The sequence below is a fragment of the Engystomops pustulosus genome, chromosome 2, assembly GCF_040894005.1.
Source record: "Engystomops pustulosus chromosome 2, aEngPut4.maternal, whole genome shotgun sequence".
NCBI classification, from domain to species: Eukaryota; Metazoa; Chordata; class Amphibia; order Anura; family Leptodactylidae; genus Engystomops; species Engystomops pustulosus.
This window is the reverse complement of record NC_092412.1, coordinates 253,613,924-253,641,173: the sequence shown is the minus strand read 5'-3', so window position 1 is coordinate 253,641,173 and position 27,250 is coordinate 253,613,924. Positions and strand designations below refer to the sequence as shown.

Sequence of the window (27,250 nt, the reverse complement as noted above, 5' to 3'; positions counted from 1 at the left end):
TCTTCTCTGCTCATTTGTACATGAGTTTTTTTTTTATTTTTTATAATTAAACGGGTGAGATTCTAGAATGGACATTTCATCCCAGATCTGAGGGGGGTAGTAGTTTATTGAGGGTAAAATGTAGTGACAGGTTCTCTTTAAACCTGTGACTGTAGAAGAGGCAGAACAAAGTTACGAAATAATCAGGGCTGCTTTTTATTTTTACACTTCACAATAACACGGTAGCATCTCCAGCATCTGGCGGGGCAGGGACTCCTGTGCTATAGTAACAGACCCTCAGCTCTTCAGCACTATGCTATAAGTTACGGATGTCTGTAGAGCCGGCAGAGCAGTGTGAGCTGTGATTGGTCAGTTCTGTGGGTGACGTCTCTCTATAGACCTTCCCTCCACACTACATTCAGAGCTCAGAGACTGATGGGGACAGGACGAGGACATGTCTGCGCTGCTCCGTGTGTCCCTCCTGCTACAAGTCGTCTCCTGTCAGGGTGAGTGACCTCCTCATGGCGAGGAATATCCTGCATTAACCCTGTAGCTTCTGTGTCATTGTATACTGAGCGCCGGAGCTGTATGTAGCAGAGCTGAGTGTGTCGCTGATCACCTCTCTCTCCGTACAATGTCAGGGATACAACATGTTCTCTTGTGAAGTTTTGACATTTTGTATCAAGGCTCAGTGCACATTATACAATGTATATATGATGTCATTGTCACCATGTTTGCCTTGTGACATCTGTCAGCAGGTGTGACCATAGAGGCTGCAGCCAGTGTTATGTATTGTCCCTGGAGAGAGGTGGGATCAGACCTTTGTGTATGTTGTTAGTAGCAGCAGGACTGTGATATATGGATTTATATTCCAGGATCGTAACTTCTCCAAAGTGCACTGGGGGCGTGTCCTCACACTGCTGTACTCTGTGCTCTCTATAGGCAATGTTGGATATTGTCCCTGGAGAGATGTGTAATCAGACCCTTGTGTATTGTGTTAGTAGCAGCAGGACTGTGAAATATGGATTTATATTCCAGGATTGTAACTTCTCCAAGAGCACTGGAGTCCTCACACTGCTGTGCTCTCTGTACTGCACTGCTACACTCTTCCCCTGTAGATGATGAGATTGCTGGGTGAAACCCTTTTAACAAATGTTACAAAAACAATAAAAGAATCTGTGTATTATATCTTCTCATAGTCCAGAGATTCTTCCTCCACTTCATCTCTTATTATCCTTCCCCCTTCCCTCCTCCTCAGATTTTCCCTCTGAAGTCTCTGCTGATGTGTCAGGTTACATAGCAGCTCTATGGAGCGGGGAGGGGGGAGTTACAGCAGCTCTATGGAGTGGGGGGGGGGGGGGAGTTGCAGCAGCTCTATGGAGTGGGGAGGGGGGGAGTTGCAGCAGCTCTATGGAGCGGGGAGGGGGGAGTTGCAGCAGCTCTATGGAGTGGGGAGGGGGGAGTTGCAGCAGCTCTATGGAGCGGGGAGGGGGGAGTTGCAGCAGCTCTATGGAGTGAGGAGGGGGGGGGAGTTGCGGCAGCTCTATGGAGCGGGGAGGGGGGAGTTGCAGCAGCTCTATGGAGTGAGGAGGGGGGAGCTGCAGCACCTTTATGGAGCGGAGAGGGGGGAAGTTGCAGCAGCTCTATGGAGCGGGGAGGGGGGGAGTTGCAGCAGCTCTATGGAGCGGGGAGGGGGGGAGTTGCAGCAGCTCTATGGAGTGAGGAGGGGGGAGCTGCAGCACCTTTATGGAGCGGAGAGGGGGAGAGTTGCAGCAGCTCTATGGAGTGAGGAGGGGGGAGCTGCAGCACCTTTATGGAGCGGAGAGGGGGGAAGTTGCAGCAGCTCTATGGAGCGGGGAGGGGGGGGGGGAGTTGCAGCAGCTCTATGGAGCGGGGAGGGGGGGAGTTGCAGCAGCTCTATGGAGTGGGGGGGGCAGTTGCAGCAGCTCTATGGAGTGGGGAGGGGGGGGAGTTGCAGCAGCTCTATGGAGCGGGGAGGGGGGGAGTTGCAGCAGCTCTATGGAGTGAGGAGGGGGGAGCTGCAGCACCTTTATGGAGCGGAGAGGGGGAGAGTTGCAGCAGCTCTATGGAGTGAGGAGGGGGGAGCTGCAGCACCTTTATGGAGCGGAGAGGGGGGAAGTTGCAGCAGCTCTATGGAGCGGGGAGGGGGGGGGGAGTTGCAGCAGCTCTATGGAGTGAGGAGGGGGGAGCTGCAGCACCTTTATGGAGTGGAGAGGGGGGGAGTTGCAGCAGCTCTATGGAGTGAGGAGGGGGGAGCTGCAGCACCTTTATGGAGCGGAGAGGGGGGAAGTTGCAGCAGCTCTATGGAGTGGGGAGGGGGGGAGTTGCAGCAGCTCTATGGAGCGGGGAGGGGGGGGGGGAGTTGCAGCAGCTCTATGGAGTGAGGAGGGGGGAGCTGCAGCACCTTTATGGAGTGGAGAGGGGGGGAGTTGCAGCAGCTCTATGGAGTGAGGAGGGGGGAGCTGCAGCACCTTTATGGAGCGGAGAGGGGGGGAGTTGCAGCAGCTCTATGGAGTGAGGAGGGGGGAGCTGCAGCACCTTTATGGAGTGGAGAGGGGGAAGTTGCAGCAGCTCTATGGAGCGGGGAGGGGGGGGAGTTGCAGCAGCTCTATGGAGCGGGGAGGGGGGGGGAGTTGCAGCAGCTCTATGGAGTGAGGAGGGGGGAGCTGCAGCACCTTTATGGAGCGGAGAGGGGGGGAGTTGCAGCAGCTCTATGGAGCGGAGGGGGGGGGAGTTGCAGCAGTTCTATGGAGTGGGGAGGGGGGAGTTGCAGCAGTTCTATGGAGTGGGGAGGGGGGAGTTGCAGAAGCTCTATGGAGCGGAGAGGGGGGGAGTTGCAGCAGCTCTATGGAGCGGAGAGGGGGGGAGTTGCAGCAGCTCTATGGAGCGGGGAGGGGGGGAGTTGCAGCAACTCTATGGAGCGGAGGGGGGGGGGAGTTGCAGCAGCTCTATGGAGCGGAGAGGGGGGGGGGAGTTGCAGCAGCTCTATGGAGCGGAGAGGGGGGGAGTTGCAGCAGCTCTATGGAGCGGGGAGGGGGGGGGAGTTGCAGCAACTCTATGGAGCGGAGGGGGGGGGGGAGTTGCAGCAGCTCTATGGAGCGGAGGGGGGGGGAGTTGCAGCAGCTCTATGGAGCGGAGGGGGGGGGGAGTTGCAGCAGTTCTATGGAGCGGAGAGGGGGGAAGTTGCAGCAGCTCTATGGAGTGAGGAGGGGGGAGCTGCAGCACCTTTATGGAGCGGAGAGGGGGGGAGTTGCAGCAGCTCTATGGAGTGAGGAGGGGGGAGCTGCAGCACCTTTATGGAGCGGAGAGGGGGGAAGTTGCAGCAGCTCTATGGAGTGAGGAGGGGGGAGCTGCAGCACCTTTATGGAGTGGAGAGGGGGGGAGTTGCAGCAGCTCTATGGAGTGAGGAGGGGGGAGCTGCAGCACCTTTATGGAGCGGAGAGGGGGGGAGTTGCAGCAGCTCTATGGAGCGGGGAGGGGGGGGGGGGAGTTGCAGCAGCTCTATGGAGTGAGGAGGGGGGAGCTGCAGCACCTTTATGGAGTGGAGAGGGGGGGAGTTGCAGCAGCTCTATGGAGTGAGGAGGGGGGAGCTGCAGCACCTTTATGGAGCGGAGAGGGGGGGAGTTGCAGCAGCTCTATGGAGTGAGGAGGGGGGAGCTGCAGCACCTTTATGGAGCGGAGAGGGGGGAAGTTGCAGCAGCTCTATGGAGCGGGGAGGGGGGGGGGAGTTGCAGCAGCTCTATGGAGCGGGGAGGGGGGGGGGAGTTGCAGCAGCTCTATGGAGTGAGGAGGGGGGAGCTGCAGCACCTTTATGGAGCGGAGAGGGGGGGAGTTGCAGCAGCTCTATGGAGCGGAGGGGGGGGGGAGTTGCAGCAGTTCTATGGAGTGGGGAGGGGGGAGTTGCAGCAGTTCTATGGAGTGGGGAGGGGGGAGTTGCAGAAGCTCTATGGAGCGGAGAGGGGGGGAGTTGCAGCAGCTCTATGGAGCGGAGAGGGGGGGAGTTGCAGCAGCTCTATGGAGCGGGGAGGGGGGGAGTTGCAGCAACTCTATGGAGCGGAGGGGGGGGGAGTTGCAGCAGCTCTATGGAGCGGAGAGGGGGGGGGGAGTTGCAGCAGGTCTATGGAGCGGAGAGGGGGGGAGTTGCAGCAGCTCTATGGAGCGGGGAGGGGGGGGGAGTTGCAGCAACTCTATGGAGCGGAGGGGGGGGGGGGAGTTGCAGCAGCTCTATGGAGCGGAGGGGGGGGGAGTTGCAGCAGCTCTATGGAGCGGAGGGGGGGGGGAGTTGCAGCAGTTCTATGGAGCGGGGAGGGGGGGAGTTGCAGCAGCTCTATGGAGAGAGGAGGGGGGAGCTGCAGCACCTTTATGGAGCGGAGAGGGGGGGAGTTGCAGCAGCTCTATGGAGTGAGGAGGGGGGAGCTGCAGCACCTTTATGGAGCGGAGAGGGGGGAAGTTGCAGCAGCTCTATGGAGTGGGGAGGGGGGGGAGTTGCAGCAGCTCTATGGAGCGGGGAGGGGGGGGAGTTGCAGCAGCTCTATGGAGTGAGGAGGGGGGAGCTGCAGCACCTTTATGGAGTGGAGAGGGGGGGAGTTGCAGCAGCTCTATGGAGTGAGGAGGGGGGAGCTGCAGCACCTTTATGGAGCGGAGAGGGGGGGAGTTGCAGCAGCTCTATGGAGTGAGGAGGGGGGAGCTGCAGCACCTTTATGGAGCGGAGAGGGGGGAAGTTGCAGCAGCTCTATGGAGTGGGGAGGGGGGGGAGTTGCAACAGCTCTATGGAGCGGGGAGGGGGGGGAGTTGCAGCAGCTCTATGGAGTGAGGAGGGGGGAGCTGCAGCACCTTTATGGAGCGGAGAGGGGGGGGAGTTGCAGCAGCTCTATGGAGCGGAGGGGGGGGGAGTTGCAGCAGTTCTATGGAGTGGGGAGGGGGGAGTTGCAGAAGCTCTATGGAGCGGAGAGGGGGGGAGTTGCAGCAGCTCTATGGAGCGGAGAGGGGGAGGTTGCAGCAGCTCTATGGAGCGGAGAGGGGGGGAGTTGCAGCAGCTCTATGGAGCGGAGGGGGGGGGAGTTGCAGCAACTCTATGGAGCGGAGGGGGGGGGAGTTGCAGCAGCTCTATGGAGCGGAGAGGGGGGGGGAGTTGCAGCAGCTCTATGGAGCGGAGAGGGGGGGAGTTGCAGCAGCTCTATGGAGCGGGGAGGGGGGGGGAGTTGCAGCAACTCTATGGAGCGGAGGGGGGGGGGGAGTTGCAGCAGCTCTATGGAGCGGAGGGGGGATCTTGGTGGTAGTAACAAATATTCAAACGAATGGGAAAGGAGGGGAGGAGGGAGTTGCAGCAACTCTATGGAGCAGGGAGGGGGGGGAGTTGCAGCAGCTCTATGGAGCGGAGAGGGGGGGGAGTTGCAGCAACTCTATGGAGCAGGGAGGGGGGGGGGAGTTGCAGCAACTCTATGGAGCGGAGGGGGGGGGAGTTGCAGCAGCTCTATGGAGCAGAGAGGGGGGGGGAGTTGCAGCAGCTCTATGGAGCGGAGAGGGGGGGAGTTGCAGCAGCTCTATGGAGCGGGGAGGGGGGGGGAGTTGCAGCAACTCTATGGAGCGGAGGGGGGGAGTTGCAGCAGCTCTATGGAGCGGAGAGGGGGGGGGGGGAGTTGCAGCAGCTCTATGGAGCAGGGAGGGGGGATCTTGGTGGTAGTAGCAAATATTCAAACAAATGGGAAAGGAGGGGAGGAGGGAGTTGCAGCAGCTCTATGAAGAAGGGAGTCATAGCAACTCAATGGAGAGTCACAGCAGCTCTATGGAGAGAGGAGGGGGAGTCACAGCAGATCTATGGAGAGAGGAGGGGGAGTCACAGCAGATCTATGGAGAGAGGAGGGGGGAGTCATAGCAGCTCTATGGAGAGAGGAGGGGGAGTCACAGCAGATCTATGGAGAGAGGAGGGGGGAGTCATAGTAGCTCTATGGAGAGAGGAGGGGGAGTCACAGCAGCTCTATGGAGAGAGGAGGGGGGAGTCACAGCAGCTCTATGGAGAGAGGAGGGGGAGTCACAGCAGCTCTATGGAGAGAGGAGGGGGGAGTCACAGCAGCTCTATGGAGAGAGGAGGGGGAGTCACAGCAGCTCTATGGAGAGAGGAGGGGGGAGTCACAGCAGCTCTATGGAGAGAGGAGGGGGGACTCACAGCAGCTCTATGGAGAGAGGAGGGGGAGTCACAGCAGATCTATGGAGAGGAGGGGGAGTCATAGCAGCTCTATGGAGAGAGGAGGGGGAGTCATAGCAGCTGGTATTTCCCCTCTCACTATTTACATTCTTAAAATGCGATCACATCCAAGTTCTCAAATAGATGTCTGTGCTATAAATATTCTTGTTAATTGCTATTCAATTGCTATTCATGCTGTATGTGCTTGTGACATGTCCGGGGCTGCTGAATAACCAGGGGGGTGGTGGGAGTGACGTCCCAATTTCACTTCTCCAATAGATTTTAATGATGAAGCAGGGAGCCCCCTGCTCCCGGCTCCAGCATTCAGCACCGCAATGACAATGATGGGAAGTTACGACTAACCAATCACAGGCTGATAGGAAGGACTGAAAACTTTGGGCTTTAAAGACGAATTAATTAGAGACAGACTTGTTATAGGAAGCGTAACTATCCCTTGTCGCTGGGACACTCCAGAACTTCAGGTTTGGAAGCAGGACCCAAATCCAGAAGTTCTGGAGTGATGCAGGAACTGGGAGCTGGAGAAGGGATCAATATGTGACTCGTGGACTTTAAAGGACACTTTCCACCACATTGAGGGGTGGTAGACCATCACCAAATGCATGTTCATCGCCTCAGGGGTGATGGGGGAATCCTCCTGCCACATTCCGGCACGTCTGCTACTCCGAAATAAATTCTTTATAACATTATGCAAATGAGCGAGCCGGAGGCGCTCACCTCTCTGCTAGCCGAGCGTCTCCTGGCTCTGCCGGAAGATAATTCATGCACGCCTCTATTATCGATATTCCCCCACGTCGCCAGAAAGTGCTGTAGACCAGGTGTCTGCTAATCTTGCGCATGCGCGTGAGCTAACTACCATGCGCAGCCGGCCGGAGAGAAGTGCGGCTGCCCGAGGAGACACAGACGCGACTGCTAATCTCATCCTCTTGGCCGTACGAAGACATTCGGTTGATGTCACCGGCTGTCTGCAGCGTTTTTGGGCGGCGAGGCGGGGGAATATCAGAAATGATCTCCCAACAGAGCCAGGAAGCGCTCGGGTAGGGGAAAGGTAAGCGCCTTTGGCTCATTTGCATAAAGTTATAAAGTCTTTATTTTGGAGTAGCAGACGTGCCGGAACGTTGTTGGGTACCGGAGAAACAGGCCACATCCACGCCGGGCAGGTGTCCACCAGGTAGATTTGCAAGAAAAGAGCGAGATGCTTTGGATGTGTAATAGTTCTCCTTGGGGCACTCCAGATATAGGTGTAAGGATCCCTGGGTGATGGTAAATGAGGCGCCCTTGGACGAGCACGCCCCCGATTTCCGTCGCCCCCGATGTACATTCTACATTCTAAATTAACTAACATTAACTAACAACGTTAATTCTAACATTCCTTCTCAGGCAGATATAATCCAGCTGCATTACCATTTATAGACACCAGAGGGCTCACAAAGGTAATCAGTCGTTGTGGCACACTTATCTCTATTAGGAAGTTTAATTCGCAAGCACACTGCGTTGGCAGGGGTGTTGCACTTGTCAGGGCCAGTAGGTAGAAGCAAGAAGATAGCAAGGCCACCGTATAGTGAAGGGTTCCCCTGGGGCACTCCTGGTGTAGTGATAGATCCTGGACAGATGGTGAAGGGGAGGCCCATGATGGTAGGAGCAGCCAGGGATCACACTGAACTATGTAAATCTTTATAAACTCACTGTTCCTTTAATGGCACACAGCCAACACAGCAGCAAGTAACAGGTTGGTGACAGTCCTTCCCGCAGACACACAAGGCGGTGGATTGGTTGTAATGATAATTCCATTGTGGAGCAGGGATTTGGGACTACCTCAGCCTTGAACCAGTGGTCAGAAGGCTGCCAATTATATCCAGAGGAGCCGAGTTGGCTCTGCTGCATTAACACCACATCAGCAATCCCTGGAGCAGTAGCAGAGATGCGGGCAATCCATGTGTCATAACACAATGCAAATGACAGAATGGAAACCAATCACAGCCTGGGATTCTACAGGAAAGAATCCAATTGTTTCAACATAATATAAAAATTACATTAACCCCTCAGTGGCAGGCACGATGTAATACAGGTGTAAACACTCCTTTTAAGGCAGTAGATAGCAAGAAATTAAGAATGTTCCCTGTGGGAAACAAAGAACTTCTCTAACCTCGGCCTCCTCTCACAGATAGTCGACAGTCTAAAATAAAGAGAAGATTGTCATCAGCAGTCTAATAGAGGGTGTCTCATGCCACCCTGGGCGTGGGTAACATTCAGGGCCGCATCTGTGATGAGGCGAGATGAGAATTGCCTCAGGCGGCATAAGCCTGAATCCCTGAGGAAGGCGGCAAAATGTGGGGCCGTAATGTGGGCGATTTGGGTGGCCATTGCCGTCTGAATCGCACACATGAAAAATCAATCGTGCCTGGCTGCTTGGGTCTTCTAGAGCAAAAAAGCGGCGCAGATTGTCCGGACACAGAGTAGAAGAACTGGGAAGAGAGAAGAGGGTGAGAACGGCGTTGTGGGAGCGAGGTGAGTAAATAACTTCTTTATTATTTTTAGAAATTTGCATATTATATAATAAAGGGGGCTGGCTCCGGTTTAGGTGGTTCTGGCTCCTGTTAAGGGATCCTGGCTCTGATTAAAGGTTCCTGGTTCTGATTAAGGGGGTCCTGGCTCTGATTAATGGCGACATTTAATGGCTATATGGGATATACTGGTGGGATGTGCGAATGCTAGCAGTACATGTTCTTATAGTCTAATATCCATTGCATTAAAGGTGACAATCTTAAAACAATCGTATCCTTTTACTTTTACAGGTTTGCTGCACATCCATGTCGCACCTGCACCGGGTCCAGTCATTGCCGGGTGTCTGGAGGAAACTGTAGCAACCTGCGTCGTCAGAGGGGCCGGACCCCCTGTAGAGATTAGCTGGAGGACGGGTGGTCTACCCTATACAGCTGAACTGCAAACCACCCAAGAGAATGGCACCATGACCATCCGAAGCGAACTGAAAATGATCCCGAACAACGGAATATATGGACTCAGCGTGACCTGTGTCATTGTACAGAATCTGTGGGTCAACGAGGAACAATTTGAAAAGACAATCGCACTGCAAAATATCCACTGTAAGTAAAGTTTAACTACTGTCATACTGCCCCCTATGTACAGGAATATAACTACTATAATACTGCCCCCTATGTACAGGAATATAACTACTATAATACTGCCCCCTATGTACAAGAATATAACTACTATAATACTGCCCCCTATGTACAAGAATATAACTACTATAATACTGCCCCCTATGTACAAGAATATAACTACTATAATACTGCCCCCTATGTACAAGAATATAACTACTATAATACTGCCTCTATGTACAAGAATATAACTACTATTATACTGCCCCCTATGTACAGGAATATAACTACTATATTACTGCCCCCTATGTACAGGAATATAACTACTATAATACTGCCCCCTATGTACAAGAATATAACTACTATAATACTGCCCCTATGTACTAGAATATAACTACTGTCATACTGCCCCCTATGTACAGGAATATAACTACTATAATACTGCCCCCCTATGTACAGGAATATAATTACTATAATACTGCCCCCTATGTTACAAGAATATAACTACTATAATACTGTCCCCTATGTACAAGAATATAACTACTATAATACTGCCCCCTATGTACAGGAATATAACTAGTATAATAATGCCCCCTATGTACAAGAATATAACTACTATAATACTCCCCCCTATGTACAAGAATATAACTACTATAATACTGCCTCCTATGTACAAGAATATAACTACTATAATACTGTCCCCTATGTACAAGAATATAACTACTATAATACTGCCCCCTATGTACAGGAATATAACTAGTATAATAATGCCCCCTATGTACAAGAATATAACTACTATAATACTGCCCCCCTATGTACAAGAATATAACTACTATAATACTGCCTCCTATGTACAAGAATATAACTACTATAATACTGCCCCCTATGTACAAGAATATAACTACTATAATACTGCCCCCCTATGTACAAGAATATAACTACTATAATACTGCCCCCTATGTACAAGAATATAACTACTATAATACTGCCCCCTATGTACAAGAATATAACTACTATAATACTGCCCCCTATGTACAAGAATATAACTACTATAATACTGCCCCCTATGTACAGGAATATAACTACTATAATACTGCTCCCTATGTACAGGAATATAACTACTATACTACTGCCCCTATGTACAAGAATATAACTACTATACTACTGCCCCCTATGTACAAGAATATAACTACTATAATACTGCCTCCTATGTACAAGAATATAACTACTATAATACTGCCCCCTATGTACAAGAATATAACTACTATAATACTGCCCCCCTATGTACAAGAATATAACTACTATAATACTGCCCCCTATGTACAAGAATATAACTACTATAATACTGCCCCCTATGTACAAGAATATAACTACTATAATACTGCCCCCTATGTACAAGAATATAACTACTATAATACTGCCCCCTATGTACAGGAATATAACTACTATAATACTGCTCCCTATGTACAGGAATATAACTACTATACTACTGCCCCTATGTACAAGAATATAACTACTATACTACTGCCCCTATGTACAAGAATATAACTACTATAATGATGGGAGGAAAACGAAGGAAAGAAGAAGTCGGGAATCCGGCAGCCATACAAGAATATCCAAGGGTAAACGACTTGTTTAAAATAGTATTCCAAAAAGGTTTATTTCAACAAAATTTAAAAAATCACTAGCCAGCATGCTAGGATATGGACACAGAGGCAGGCAGTAAAAAGAGACACAGCACAATGTGGTGAAGGTAACGCGTTTCGGACTTTGTAAGTGTCTTAGTCCTTAATCATACCTGACAAACTTTTGTTCCCAACCAGAGTTAAGTAGAGTTGCTTGTGGGTGTGTGTACGTATTTTCCGGTGTGGCAAAAGAACCACACCCCCACAAAGCTGGGGGGGAGTGAAGTGTAAAAAGCTGACTGACACAATTTAAATTTAATAGAAATACAATAGATCCTGTCTGTGATTTAATCCTTTGGGGTAGCGAGTGTCCAGATTTAAAATCCAATATGCTTCTTTGGATAGAAGCATTTTCTTCCAATCGCCTCCTCTCATGGGGCGAGATACTTGCTCGATCGCAGTCACTAGCATGCCCTTCATGTTGCCTGAATGCACTTCTTTAAAGTGTTTAGAGATGCCCGACAGATTACGGGTACTGGAAATGGTTTTGGGATTGGCCCCTGTAACATGTTCACTGATTCGGTCTTTGAGCTTTCTCATGGTGCATCCTATGTACTGTAGCGAGCATCTGGAGCACTGGATTAGATAGACAAGATGTGTGGATTCACAATTCATGTAAGTTCTTATATTGTAAGTGATATTATTGTGGATGGAAGAGAATTGTGTAGTTTTGTTGATGTACTTGCATACGTTACAGCGCAAGCCCCCGCAACAGTAGCTACCTCTAGTTTGAAGCCATGTTTTGTTCTGTGCAGTGTTGGTAAAAGTATTAGGAGATAGGATGTCACCTAGGGTTTGAGCTTTTGTAGAGACAAATGAAACTCCATTTTCTAAAATCTTCTTGAGTATAGGTTCACGGTTGAGAAGGGATAAATGTCTTTTAATGATGTTTGTGATGTCATAAAATTGTGAGCTAAATTCTGAGCTGAACGTGAGTTTGGGACTTTCTTGTTTGTTCTTAGATGTAATTTGTAAGTAGTCAGATCGAGTTTTTTTATTAACAATGTGCATGGCCCTTTTACAGGAGTTTTTAGAATAGCCCCTAGATTTAAGGCGCTCTGTAATGATGTTGCATTCTTCTTTATACTTTGACTCTGTGGTGCATGCTCTCTTAGCCCTAACATATTCCCCAATAGGGAGGTTTTTTACAGTGTGGGGGGCATGGCAACTAGTGGAGTGTAGCAGGGTATTTCCAGATGTTTTTTTGCGAAACAATGATGTTTGGACCTTGCCTGTTGTGTTGTCTCCGACTAGGGTGATGTCAAGAAATGGGATAGTATGTTTCTCGAATGTGTGAGTGAATTTTAAATTGTAGGGATTCTTGTTGATATACTCCATGAAGGGGATGACTGTCTCCTGGTCGGAATTCCAGACCAGGAGACAGTCATCAATGTATCTGCCGTACCATGTAATGTGGCAAGAGAAAGGATTGAGAGGAGAGAACAAATAATGTTCTTCCCACAGAGCCATGTAAAGATTCGCTAGCGAGGGTGAGAAACTAGCCCCCATGGGACAACCAAGTTTTTGGATATAATACTTGGTGTTAAAAATGAAAAAATTATTGGATAACAAAAAAGTCAAAACAGAAATCATATAGTCCTGTAACACAAGATCATAATTACTGAACTTTCTGAGGTGATATTCCAGAGCTTGATTGGCCAAATTATGTGGGATAGAAGTGTACAATGCGACCACATCGCATGTGAGCCAGCTTGAGGAAGAAGACCAATTGAAATTGTCCATAACTGTGAGTACCGATTTTGAATCTTGTAAGAAACCGGGCAAACGAAAGACTAGGGGCTGTAAAAGTTTGTCAAGCCAGATACCTAGTCTTTTGTTTAATGAGCCTACACTGGAGACAATGGGGCACATTTACTTACCCGGCCCATTCGCGATCCAGCGGCGCGTTCTCTGCACAGGATTCGGGTCCGGCTGGGATTTAAGATGGTAGTTCCTCCGCCGTCCACCAGGTGGCGCTGCAGCGCCGAAAATAATCTTAACTCCCCGGAATGCACCATCCCATAGAAGGTGAAGGTGAGCGCTCCCCAAGCGACACATTTTCGGTTTTTAAATGCGGCGGTTTTTCCGAATACGTCGGGTTTTCGTTCAGCCACGCCCCCCCGATTTCTGTCGCGCGCATGCCGGCCCCGATGCGCCACAATCCGATCGCGTGCGCCAAAAACCCGGGGCAATTCATGTACAAGCGGCGCAAATCGGAAATATTCGGGTAACACGTCGGGAAAACGCGAATCGGGCCCTTAGTAAATGACCCCCAATGGGTCTGAATGGGGGCGGAAAATTGGGCTTATGTGACTTAGGTAAGGCGTAGAATGAGGGGGTAACTGGATCTTTGGGTAACAAAAATTGGATGGTTTTATCGTCGAAAATGCCCAGATACCGTCCTTCTTCCAATAAAGATTGAAGATTCTTCATGATGATGGATGTAGGATCTGCTGGCAATTTTTGATACACACTGGTGTCATTTAACATTTTTTCAACTTCCTGGAGGTACAAAGCTTTGTCAAGAACTACTACAGAGCCACCCTTATCAGAGGGACGTATGTATATATGTGGATTTCTTTTGAGTTGGTTTATGGCTCTGTATTCTTGTTGTGTGAGATTAGATTTAGGCTGTGTTGTCATGGAATTGACAGACAGTTCCTTGAGTTCTTCTTCGATGATCTCCTGGAATAGATCCATTTCCATCGTTCTGCTTGCCACTGGATAAAAGGAAGCATTTCTTGTGCTGACTAGATGAGACGTATTGAGCATTGGAGTTGATTGTGACTCCATTGTGTCCAGTTCAAGTAGGTTCAGTAGTGTGAAATTTTCATCGAACGTATTTTTAGGATGGCATCTTTCTTGGCCTTTGGTGTTTGTAGCTACTGGAGTATCCATGGTGCCCATGTCAGTATTGTCTTCTGCGGTGTTAAAAAAATATCTTTTTACTGTTAGGAGACGCATGAATTTATTGACATCCTTAATTGTGTTGTACAGGTTCATATTGTTAGTCGGTGCAAACGACAGTCCCTTGTTGAGTACAGGCGGTCCCCTACTTAAGGACACCCGACTTACAGACAACCCATAGTTACAGACGGACCCCTCTGCCTACTGTGACCTCTGGTAAAGCTCTCTGGATGCTTTACTTTAGTCCCAGACTGCAATGATCAGCTGTAAGGTATCTGTAATGAAGCTTTATTGATAATCTTTGGTCCCATTACAGCAAAAATTTTGAAACTCCAATTGTCACTGGGACCAAAGAAAAAAATTTGTCTAGAACTTCAATTATAAAATATACAGTTTCGACTTACATACAAATTCAACTTAAGAACAAACCTCCAGACCCTATCTTGTACGTAACCCGGGGACTGCCTGTACTTTAATTTGATCCTTAGATAAGATACATGCTGAAAGGTTAATGACACTTGTGGAATGAGTGTTCTGTCTTCTTTGCTTGCAATCGCGTATACATTCTGTGTTCTGTGTGTGTGTCATAGAATTATGGATTGCAGAGTTGTAACCTTCTGAATCTGTAGTGTGGATCATTTTTTCGTTTGGCGTGTCGTGTAGCTTCTGGGTTGAATGTCTTTTGGGGTGTTTCCTCCCTGCTCGTCGTATTTTTTTGGGGGTTTGTTCCCCCTGGCTCGGTCGTTTTTTGACATGGTGGCAGTACTGGGATTTCTTTCTGTGTCTGACGTGTCAGTGTTAGGTTCCGATTCACACTCAGAGGACGCTAAAGTAACTTTAGGTTTTATTTTTCTGTTTTTTGGTTTTCTCCTCAAAATTGACTTATACCTCGGTTGGCCTGCTTTAAGATATACTTGATTGGATAGGTAGTCTTCAAGGTCCCTATTGAATTTTTCTTTCTTAGTGGTGGTAATTTGCGTTTCTACAGTTGCCATGCCCCCCCACACTGTAAAAAACCTCCCTATTGGGGAATATGTTAGGGCTAAGAGAGCATGCACCACAGAGTCAAAGTATAAAGAAGAATGCAACATCATTACAGAGCGCCTTAAATCTAGGGGCTATTCTAAAAACTCCTGTAAAAGGGCCATGCACATTGTTAATAAAAAAACTCGATCTGACTACTTACAAATTACATCTAAGAACAAACAAGAAAGTCCCAAACTCACGTTCAGCTCAGAATTTAGCTCACAATTTTATGACATCACAAACATCATTAAAAGACATTTATCCCTTCTCAACCGTGAACCTATACTCAAGAAGATTTTAGAAAATGGTTTCATTTGTCTCTACAAAAGCTCAAACCCTAGGTGACATCCTATCTCCTAATACTTTTACCAACACTGCACAGAACAAAACATGGCTTCAAACTAGAGGTAGCTACTGTTACGGGGGCTTGCGCTGTAACGTATGCAAGTACATTAACAAAACTACACAATTCTCTTCCATCCACAATAATATCACTTACAATATAAGAACTTACATGAATTGTGAATCCACACATCTTGTCTATCTAATCCAGTGCTCCAGGTGCTCGCTACAGTACATAGGATGCACCATGAGAAAGCTCAAAGACCGAATCAGTGAACATGTTACAGGGGCCAATCCCAAAACCATTTCCAGTACCCGTAATCTGTCGGGCATCTCTAAACACTTTAAAGAAGTGCATTCAGGCAACATGAAGGGCATGCTAGTGACTGCGATCGAGCAAGTATCTCGCCCCATGAGAGGAGGCGATTGGAAGAAAATGCTTCTATCCAAAGAAGCATATTGGATTTTAAATCTGGACACTCGCTACCCCAAAGGATTAAATCACAGACAGGATCTATTGTATTTCTATTAAATTTAAATTGTGTCAGTCAGCTTTTTACACTTCACTCCCCCCCACCTTTGTGGAGGTGTGGTTCTTTTGCCACACCGGAAAATACGTACACACACCCACAAGCAACTCTACTTAACTCTGGTTGGGAACAAAAGTTTGTCAGGTATGATTAAGGACTAAGACGCTTACATAGTCCGAAACGCGTTACCTTCACCACATTGTGCTGTGTCTCTTTTTACTGCCTGCCTCTGTGTCCATATCCTAGCATGCTGGCTAGTGATTTTTTAAATTTTGTTGTAATAAACCTTTTTGGAATACTATTTTAAACAAGTCGTTTACCCTTGGATATTCTTGTATGGCTGCCGGATTCCCGACTTCTTCTTTCCTTCGTTTTCCTCCATCATGAATGCATATCACTGTGGACTGCCGGACCAGTGAGTGGGAAGATTCCGTGCACCTGGCCTGATTTCATGTCAAGCACAAGCTGCTGCTACATTTGGGTGAGCTGATACCACCACTATTTTTCTTCTTTTTATATAACTACTATAATACTGCCTCCTATGTACAAGAATATAACTACTATAATACTGCCCCCCTATGTACAGGAATATAACTACTATAATACTGCCCCTATGTACAGGAATATAACTACTATAATACTGCCCCCTATGTACAAGAATATAACTACTATAATACTGCCCCCTATGTACAGGAATATAACTACTATAATACTGCCCCCTATGTACAGGAATATAACTACTATACTACTGCCCCCCTATGTACAGGAATATAACTACTATAATACTGCCCCCTATGTACAAGAATATAACTGCTATAATACTGCCCCCTATGTGCAGGAATATAACTACTATAATACTGCCCCCTATGTACAAGAATATAACTACTATAATACTGTCCTCTATGTACAAGAATATAACTACTATAATACTGCCCCCCTATGTACAGGAATATAACTACTATAATACTGCCCCCTATGTACAAGAATATAACTGCTATAATACTGCCCCCTATGTGCAGGAATATAAATACTATAATACTGCCCCCTATGTACAAGAATATAACTACTATAATACTGTCCTCTATGTACAAGAATATAACTACTATAATACTGCCCCCCTATGTACAGGAATATAACTACTATAATACTGCCCCCTATGTACAGGAATATAACTACTATAATACTGCCCCTATGTACAAGAATATAACTACTATAATACTGCCCCCTATGTACAAGAATATAACTACTATAATACTGCCCCCTATGTACAGGAATATAACTACTATAATACTGCCCCCTATGTACAAGAATATAACTACTATAATACTGCCCCCTATGTACAGGAATATAACTACTATAATACTGCCCCCCTATGTACAAGAATATAACTACTATAATACTGCCTCCTATGTACAAGAATATAACTACTATAATACTGCCCCCTATGTACAAGAATATAACTACTATAATACTGCCCCCTATGTACAGGAATATAACTACTATAATACTGCCCCCTATGTACAGGAATATAACTACTATAATACTGCCCCCTATGTACAGGAATATAACTACTATAATACTGCACCCTATGTACAAGAATATAACTACTATAATACTGCCCCCTATGTACAGGAATATAACTACTATAATACTGCCCCCTATGTGCAGGAATATAACTACTATAATACTGCCCCCTATGTACAAGAATATAACTACTATAATACTGCTCCCTATGTACAAGAATATAACTACTATAATACTGCCCCCTATGTACAAGAATATAACTACTATAATACTGCCCCCTATGTACAGGAATATAACTACTATAATACTGCTCCCTATGTACAGGAATATAACTACTATAATACTGCCCCCTATGTGCAGGAATATAACTACTATAATACTGCCCCATATGTACAGGAATATAACTACTATAATACTGCCCCCTATGTACAAGAATATAACTACTATAATACTGCCCCCTATGTACAAGAATATAACTACTATAATACTGCCCCCTATGTACAAGAATATAACTACTATAATACTGCCCCCTATGTACAAGAATATAACTACTATAATACTGCTCCCTATGTACAAGAATAAAACTACTATAATACTGCCCCCTATGTACAGGAATATAACTACTATAATACTGCCCCCTATGTACAGGAATATAACCACTATAATACTGCCCTCTATGTACACGAATATAACTACTATAATACTGCCCCCTATGTACAAGAATATAACTACTATAATACTGCCTCCTATGTACAAGAATATAACTACTATAATACTGCCCCCTATGTACAAGAATATAACTACTATAATACTGCCCCCTATGTACAAGAATATAACTACTATAATACTGCCCCCTATGTACAAGAATATAACTACTATAATACTGCTCCCTATGTACAAGAATAAAACTACTATAATACTGCCCCCTATGTACAGGAATATAACTACTATAATACTGCCTCCTATGTACAAGAATATAACTACAATAATACTGCCCCCTATGTACAGGAATATAACTACTATAATACTGCCTCCTATGTACAAGAATATAACTACTATAACACTGCCTCCTATGTACAGGAATATAACTACTATAATACTGCCTCCTATGTACAGGAATATAACTACTATAATACTGCCTCCTATGTACAGGAATATAACTACTATAATACTGCCCCCTATGTACAAGAATATAACTACTATAATACTGCCCCCTATGTACAGGAATATAACTACTATAATACTGTCCCCTATGTACAAGAATATAACTACTATAACACTGCCTCCTATGTACAGGAATATAACTACTATAATACTGTCCCCTATGTACAAGAATATAACTACTATAACACTGCCTCCTATGTACAGGAATATAACTACTATAATACTGCCCCCTATGTACAGGAATATAACTACTATAATACTGCCTCCTATGTACAGGAATATAACTACTATAATACTGCCCCCTATGTACAGGAATATAACTACTATAATACTGCCTCCTATGTACAAGAATATAACTACTATAACACTGCCTCCTATGTACAGGAATATAACTACTATAATACTGCCCCCTATGTACAAGAATATAACTACTATAATACTGCCCCCTATGTACAAGAATATAACTACTATAATACTGCTCCCTATGTACAAGAATATAACTACTATAATACTGCTCCCTATGTACAAGAATATAACTACTATAACACTGCCTCCTATGTACAGGAATATAACTACTATAATACTGCCCCCTATGTACAGGAATATAACTACTATAATACTGCCCCCTATGTACAAGAATATAACTACTATAATCCTGCCCCCTATGTACAAGAATATAACTACTATAATACTGCCCCCTATGTACAAGAATATAACTACTATAATACTGCCCCCTATGTACAGGAATATAACTACTATAACACTGCCTCCTATGTACAGGAATATAACTACTATAATACTGCCTCCTATGTACAGGAATATAAATAATATAATATTATACTAGTAGTACTAAATAATATATACTTGTAGCTTTCTCCTGAGTTGGGGTTATGGTTTCTCTATTATTATACGGTATATAGTTGATCACTTTATGTTTGTTATTCCCTTTTTATATTTAGTTGCTCCTGATATTGTGAACATTGACCTTCTCAGCCATGAGCCATTACAGCTCTTGTGTAATTCCCATGCACACCCTGCGGCTGAGTACACATGGTGGAGGTGAGCAGGATTTCCAGTTTATTATATTCTCTTATGGTTGTTTGATAAACGTGTAAAGTATTATACAATGAGACAGAATTCATGTATTTATTGTGTTGCGGCAGCACAAAACCCTGCACTGAAAATAGCGTTCCAGAGCATATCCACAGAATTGTGGTGCTTGCCCATTATACTGAGTGCACCAAAAATAACTGATGCACTCAGTTCAAGCACTTTGGTCGCCAGATTCATGAAGACCGCGCTCTTTTCTTCTATAATCCGGCGCACTCTACACATTAGTGAGGCAAACTGCACGTCGTACCTTACTGCATCACTATTAGTAAATGTGGGGCATGGCAATAGTTCCCAACTGTCCCGGATTCGGCGGGACAGTCCTGGTATTTCACCTCTGTCCTGCCATCCTGGGCGGTTCCCTTGGCGTTCCGCACTGGATGGGGTTTTCCCGGCTCCATGTCCTGCTCCCAAGACCGGGCCTTGTCCTCCTTCTGTTTCTAGCTTCATCCGGACTGTGCTATCAACTCCCCCAGCACAGTGAACATGCAGATCCCAGAGTCCTCACGCTGCCATGTCCCCGCCCCCCAGGAAGGTTTTAGCAATGGAGCTCCGGTACAGAATGCTACCACATTCCAAGAGCTCAATTGATTCCCGGGCAGCCCTCGGAGAACCTTCTGATCAGTAGCGGCAGCAGGTCCCTGTTCCCCTCCTTCCATACTCACCTTCCATAGACCCCCTGCCAAATAAGTGCCCCCAATCCCCCTGAATGCCTTGAAATTCCTCCTTGAAATTCTGTCGTATGACCAACGTGTATCTATAAAAAGATGAGGGAAATGAGGCGGAGGAGGGTGGGAAACAAGGTGGGAGGTTTCAGAGAAGCTTCGGATCTACAATTTGCTATTGGAACATGGTGGCCATTCGGTGGGTTAGAGTGGGTACAACTGGGTCTCAGTGATTTGATAGGTGACTGCTTATACCTCTCGGAGGTCTCTCGCCCCTCTGCGGATTGGGATCATGGATCACTAATCCAAGTTAGGCTGAAGTGCTATGTGGTAGATGGAAAAATCAAATCTAACTCTAAAGATCCCGAGATGGAACTGTTCTGACTTTTCGTTACTTAGTTTTAAAAAACTTTATGAAATTTGTGGAATTTCAATCTTAAGTCTTTGAAAAAACGTTTACGATAATCTGGGGCGACTCCTACGGTTCCTGAAGCCGCTCTTCTACTGCCCTTACTTTTGAGTCTGCGTTTAGACAGGCGAGCGCTGTGGAGGCTTCTACCCTTCACAAAAACAACGTAGTCAAAAAGTTGGCAGACCTAGGCCAAAGCAGACAACCAGGCTCCTCCCATCTGAAAGTCGAGGACCTAAAATAACGGGGAATATTTAGAAGCCACCGCTACGACTCCAGCCTCCGAATGTACTCAGCAGATGACTGGTATTGGTGGTTATTTGGGTGATTTCCCATGACGGCAGCTGGAAGGTTTGGAGAAACTCTTCTCTTGTCTCTTCTCTCACTTCCCGACTTCCTCCAATCTCATGTTCTCCACCCATCTCCGGCCAGTCCTCCTCCAGGAGCACAACGACCACATCTTCTAGAATATTCATCTCACAATCCACCAATTTTAGGATTCGACATTCTTGGAATGTAAGTGGTGAGGTCGTGTTTACGTCTCATTCCTCCACCACCGTAGCTCAGATGATGGATTATCACGTGCCACTTCTTTCCTATCGTCATCTGCTGGAATTTTTTGGATTTTTAATAAAAAAAAACTGAAATAAGAATTAAAAAAAAAATTCCTAATCCTTCCGCTTTTACTTCTCATTGGGGCAGATTTACTTACCCGGTCCATTCGCGATCCAGCGGCGCGATCTCTGCGGTGGATTCGGGTCCGGCCGGGATTCATTAAGGCAGTTCCTCCGACGTCCACCAGGTGGCGATGCTGCGCTGAAGAGCATCGGAACGCACTCAAGTTCACCGGCCTATACCTGGTGAAGGTAAGTGCAAGCTCCGCGACAGATTTTTTTTTTTAAATGCGGCGGTTTTTCCGAATCCGTCGGGTTTTCGTTCGGCCACACCCCCCGATTTCCGTCGCGTGCATGCCAGCGCCGATGCGCCACAATCCAATTGCGTGCCCCAAAATCCCGGGGCAATTCAGGGGAAATCTGCGCTAATTGGAAATATTCGGTTACACGTTGGGAAAATAAATGACCCCCTTTATGTTGTTATTAGCATTGGTCCTACCTTTCCTGCTCCCTTTAGTTGTTCTTCACCTCTCCTTCACCCATTAAATTCATATGATTTTTTTTTTTTTTTAAATGGTTTTACCAAGTCTACACCATATCCCCCGACCTGTGGATCCTTGTAGCTTGGTGGGATGTCCACGGGATGATAGGAGATAGAAGAGCTTCTCTTATGCAGTCCAATTGCACCCGTGCTACTATTTTGGGTTCTGTAGCACCCAGTTTCTGGTGTCGTTTTAAAGCAGGGAATCTCATCTTTAAAAACTCACCATGATCTCATTCTGTATATGTTATTGGGTGCCATAGAGGATGCGCACACCGTTCAGTAAATATATGGCTTGGTGGCTAAGGGCTTATTCTTATCATACATGTAGTGGTTATGACTAGAAAGGAACGTAACATATAATCAGTGAGGGTCCTACCATTAACCTGAACAAGAGGGCCAAAGACCCAGTAAAAGGACCCTGGGGTGGGTGGGAACCTAAAATTTCTCCTGTCTGAGGCGAGCTATAGAAAGGTGCTCCCTCTGCCCCATTCATATTCGGTTATTATGTTTAGTAAGTGGGTTCTCCATGCAGTGTTGCAGGTGGTGCTGCCTGAGGCTAGCGGCTCAACTCGCCTCAAGGACATTATGTCGGCATACACACTTGTGGTGCGCAGTAGTCATCGGGCCACATAGAGTCAGTTCACTACCCAACATCTAAACGATTGGGCCTCATTTATCAAAAACGCCCCAACAATCAAACAAAACTGGTTTCCCAGAGCAACCAATCAGAGCTCAGCTTTCATTTTTATAGAAAATAGAAGTTGAGCGGCGATCAGATTGCCAGGAGCAACAACGAGTCACGTTTGTCGGTTTCTTTTAATGAGAGCCTCAGTCTGCCTGAGGGTCCACTCGCCCGGCACAATCATGTTGTGGTTTTTCCCGTCATTTTTAACATATTTGTCACAGGATGTTATTATGAGACTTTCTCACTCAGGAAACAAATGGAAAATCTATTCAGATACAACTAACAATTATATTATATTATAGGGATGACCAGGTGATTGCATCAGGGGACGCAGCCATGACCCCGAAAAACACTGAACCGGGGATGTACAAGTGTGAGGCCAAGAACTACCTGGGAGCAAAAACTGCAAGCCTGAAGATAGAGGTAACATACTGATATAATGTCTGCTATAACCTGGGGATCCCCTGTATATAATGATATATGTACAGCCGCTATAACCTGGGGATCTCCTGTATATAATGATATATGTACAGCCGGTATAACCTGGGGATCTCCTGTATATAATGATATATGTACAGCCGGTATAACCTGGGGATCTCCTGTATATAATGATATATGTACAGCCGCTATAACCTGGGGATCTCCTGTATATAATGATATATGTACAGCCGGTATAACCTGGGGATCTCCTGTATATAATGATATATGTACAGCCGGTATAACCTGGGGATCTCCTGTATATAATGATATATGTACAGCCGGTATAACCTGGGGATCTCCTGTATATAATGATATATGTACAGCCGGTATAACCTGGGGATCTCCTGTATATAATGATATATGTATAGCCGGTATAACCTGGGGATCTCCTGTATATAATGATATATGTACAGCCGGTATAACCTGGGAATCTCCTGTATATAATGATATATGTACAGCCGGTATAACCTGGGGATCTCCTGTATATAATGATATATGTATAGCCGGTATAACCTGGGGATCTCGTGTATATAATGATATATGTACAGCTAGTATAACCTGGGGATCTCCTGTATATAATGATATATGTACAGCCGGTATAACCTGGGGATCTCCTGTATATAATGATATATGTACAGCCGGTATAACCCGGGGATCTCCAATATATAATGATATATGTACAGCTGGTATAACCTGGGGATCTCCTGTATATAATGGTATATGTACAGCCGGTATAACCTGGGGATCTCCTGTATATAATGATATATGTACAGCTGGTATAACCTGGGGATCTCCTGTATATAATGATATATGTACAGATGGTATAACCTGGGGATCTCCAATATATAATGATATATGTACAGCTGGTATAACCTGGGGATCTCCTGTATATAATGGTATATGTACAGCCGGTATAACCTGGGGATCTCCTGTATATAATGATATATGTACAGCCGGTATAACCTGGGGATCTCCTGTATATAATGATATATGTACAGCCGGTATAACCTGGGAATCTCCTGTATATAATGATATATGTACAGCCGGTATAACCTGGGGATCTCCTGTATATAATGATATATGTATAGCCGGTATAACCTGGGGATCTCGTGTATATAATGATATATGTACAGCTAGTATAACCTGGGGATCTCCTGTATATAATGATATATGTACAGCCGGTATAACCTGGGGATCTCCTGTATATAATGATATATGTACAGCCGGTATAACCCGGGGATCTCCAATATATAATGATATATGTACAGCTGGTATAACCTGGGGATCTCCTGTATATAATGGTATATGTACAGCCGGTATAACCTGGGGATCTCCTGTATATAATGATATATGTACAGCTGGTATAACCTGGGGATCTCCTGTATATAATGATATATGTACAGATGGTATAACCTGGGGATCTCCAATATATAATGATATATGTACAGCTGGTATAACCTGGGGATCTCCTGTATATAATGGTATATGTACAGCCGGTATAACCTGGGGATCTCCTGTATATAATGATATATGTACAGCCGGTATAACCTGGGGATCTCCTGTATATAATGATATATGTACAGCTGGTATAACCTGGGGATCTCCTGTATATAATGATATATGTACAGCCGGTATAACCTGGGGATCTCCTGTATATAATGATATATGTACAGCCGGTATAACCTGGGGATCTCCTGTATATAATGATATATGTACAGCTGGTATAACCTGGGGATCTCCTGTATATAATGATATATGTACAGCCGGTATAACCTGGGGGTCTCCTGTATATAATGATATATGTACAGCTGGTATAACCTGGGGATCTCCTGTATATAATGATATATGTACGGCCGGTATAACCTGGGGATCTCCTGTATATAATGATATATGTACAGCCGGTATAACCTGGGGATCTCCTGTATATAATGATATATGTACAGCTGGTATAACCTGGGGATCTCCTGTATATAATGATATATGTACAGCCGGTATAACCTGGGGATCTCCTGTATATAATGATATATGTACAGCCGGTATAACCTGGGGATCTCCTGTATATAATGATATATGTACAGCTGGTATAACCTGGGGATCTCCTGTATATAATGATATATGTACAGCCGGTATAACCTGGGGATCTCCTGTATATAATGATATATGTACAGCCGGTATAACCTGGGGATCTCCTGTATATAGTGATATATGTACAGCCGGTATAACCTGGGGATCTCCTGTATATAATGATATATGTACAGCTGGTATAACCTGGGGATCTCCTGTATATAATGATATATGTACAGCCGGTATAACCTGGGGATCTCCTGTATATAATGATATATGTACAGCCGGTATAACCTGGGGATCTCCTGTATATAATGATATATGTACAGCCGGTATAACCTGGGGATCTCCTGTATATAGTGATATATGTACAGCCAGTATAACCTGGGGATCTCCTGTATATAATGATATATGTACAGCTGGTATAACCTGGGGATCTCCTGTATATAATGATATATGTACAGCCGGTATAACCTGGGGATCTCCTGTATATAATGATATATGTACAGCTGGTATAACCTGGGGATCTCCTGTATATAATGATATATGTACAGCCGGTATAACCTGGGGATCTCCTGTATATAATGATATATGTACAGCTGGTATAACCTGGGGATCTCCTGTATATAATGATATATGTACAGCCGGTATAACCTGGGGATCTCCTGTATATAATGATATATATACAGCCGGTATAACCTGGGGATCTCCTGTATATAGTGATATATGTACAGATGTTGTAGTTTCTTCTCATCTTATTGGTAATTGATATCATTGTTTCTGTCTTTCTCTGTAGAACACATTTCTATGAATCTTACAGGAAAACTGGAACAATCCGTCCCTCCTGTACATGGATCTCAGGAAGAGGAAAACCCCTATTTGGGTCTTAATGACAGCACTTTTTTGTATAAATAAATATAGCACAACTTTATATTGTATTTACCGTACATGCCCGACAAAATGATTACATTGTACTTTGCTTACATTTATGCAGGGAAATTAAAATTTTTATTGACATGGTATTTATATTTTCAATGCATTTCTACTTTTGCTTTAAAAAAAAAAGAGATTTTTACATCAGTTTTATGGGGGAGGGGCTACAAAACTATATTTTTGGCAGAAAAAGACTGCCAGTTTCCTTTGCAGCAGTCGCCTCACTTACATCACTGAGTGTTACAATGGAAGATAACTCTGCTATGACCTCCACTACTGACTATATCTCATCCTATCAGCACAGATCATGCCTAAAAACACTCCATGAACCTCAGAAAAACAACTCCAGGACCTCGCTCCCGGGAGTGAGTGGCCGTTCCCATAATCATAGACGGAAACTAGAGCTCAGGCAAGATGGCTGCCCCCATAATCGTAGACGGAAACTAGATTATCTAGTGATTCAAGTCTATGAAAAATCTCTCTGGTTTTTCTGGACACATTTTTATTACGTTTTTTTGTAACACAGATAATCATGCATCAGAAGATTTCACTTGTATACGGTATCATGTCTGACTACGACTACGTAAGATACAGAATGAGGAGCCCAGACAGAGACAACAACATCATGATAAAGTGTCACATTATAGCAATTCAAGAGCGTCACATTCTGGTCTCCTGCAGGAGGAATTTGGAATAAAGCTGATTTAGTCCGACCACGGATGAATTTTGGCTATAGCAGTAATAGTTTTCGGTATTATAGTTAGGCATTTAGGATATACATCAAAGGCAGTACATCCTACGATGGAGCTACACATTGACCACTTTTCTTACCATGAAGACCACACTGGCCACTATCCTTACAATGAAGCTCCGTACCGGCCACTATCCTTACAATGAAGCTCCGTACCGGCCACGTTCCTTACAATGGAGCTCCGTACCGGCCACTATCCATACAATGGAGCTCCGTACCGGCCACTATCCTTACAATGGAGCTCCGTACCGGCCACTATCCTTACAATGGAGCTCCGTACCGGCCACTATCCTTACAATGGAGCTCCGTACCGGCCACTATCCTTACAATGGAGCTCCGTACCGGCCACTATCCTTACAATGGAGCTCCGTACCGGCCACTATCCTTACAATGGAGCTCTGTACCGGCCACTATCCTTACAATGAAGCTCTGTACCGGCCACTATCCTTACAATGGAGCTCTGTACCGCCCAGCATCCTTACAATGGAGCTCCGTA

The 27,250-nt window shown here is 45.6% G+C and overlaps 1 protein-coding gene across 1 annotated transcript; it reads left to right on the top strand.

Moving 5' to 3' along the window:
* The first annotated feature begins 298 nt into the window (after positions 1 to 298).
* Positions 299 to 26,092, top strand: LOC140119642 (nectin-3-like protein). Its single transcript, XM_072138878.1, has 5 exons — positions 299 to 485; positions 8,998 to 9,306; positions 19,459 to 19,558; positions 22,829 to 22,949; positions 25,867 to 26,092. Exons 1-5 carry the CDS (start codon positions 434 to 436, stop codon positions 25,879 to 25,881), a joined length of 597 nt encoding a protein of 198 aa, XP_071994979.1. The 5' UTR covers positions 299 to 433; the 3' UTR covers positions 25,882 to 26,092.
* The last annotated feature ends 1,158 nt before the right edge of the window (positions 26,093 to 27,250 follow it).

Coding starts and splice junctions, on each gene's coding strand:
- LOC140119642 (XM_072138878.1), top strand. CDS start 434: ATGTCTGCGCTGCTCCGTGTGTCCCTCCTGCTACAAGTCGTCTCCTGT. Junction 9,307..19,458: donor CGCACTGCAAAATATCCACT/GTAAGTAAAGTT, acceptor TTTTATATTTAG/TTGCTCCTGATATTGTGAAC. Junction 19,559..22,828: donor GCTGAGTACACATGGTGGAG/GTGAGCAGGATT, acceptor ATTATATTATAG/GGATGACCAGGTGATTGCAT.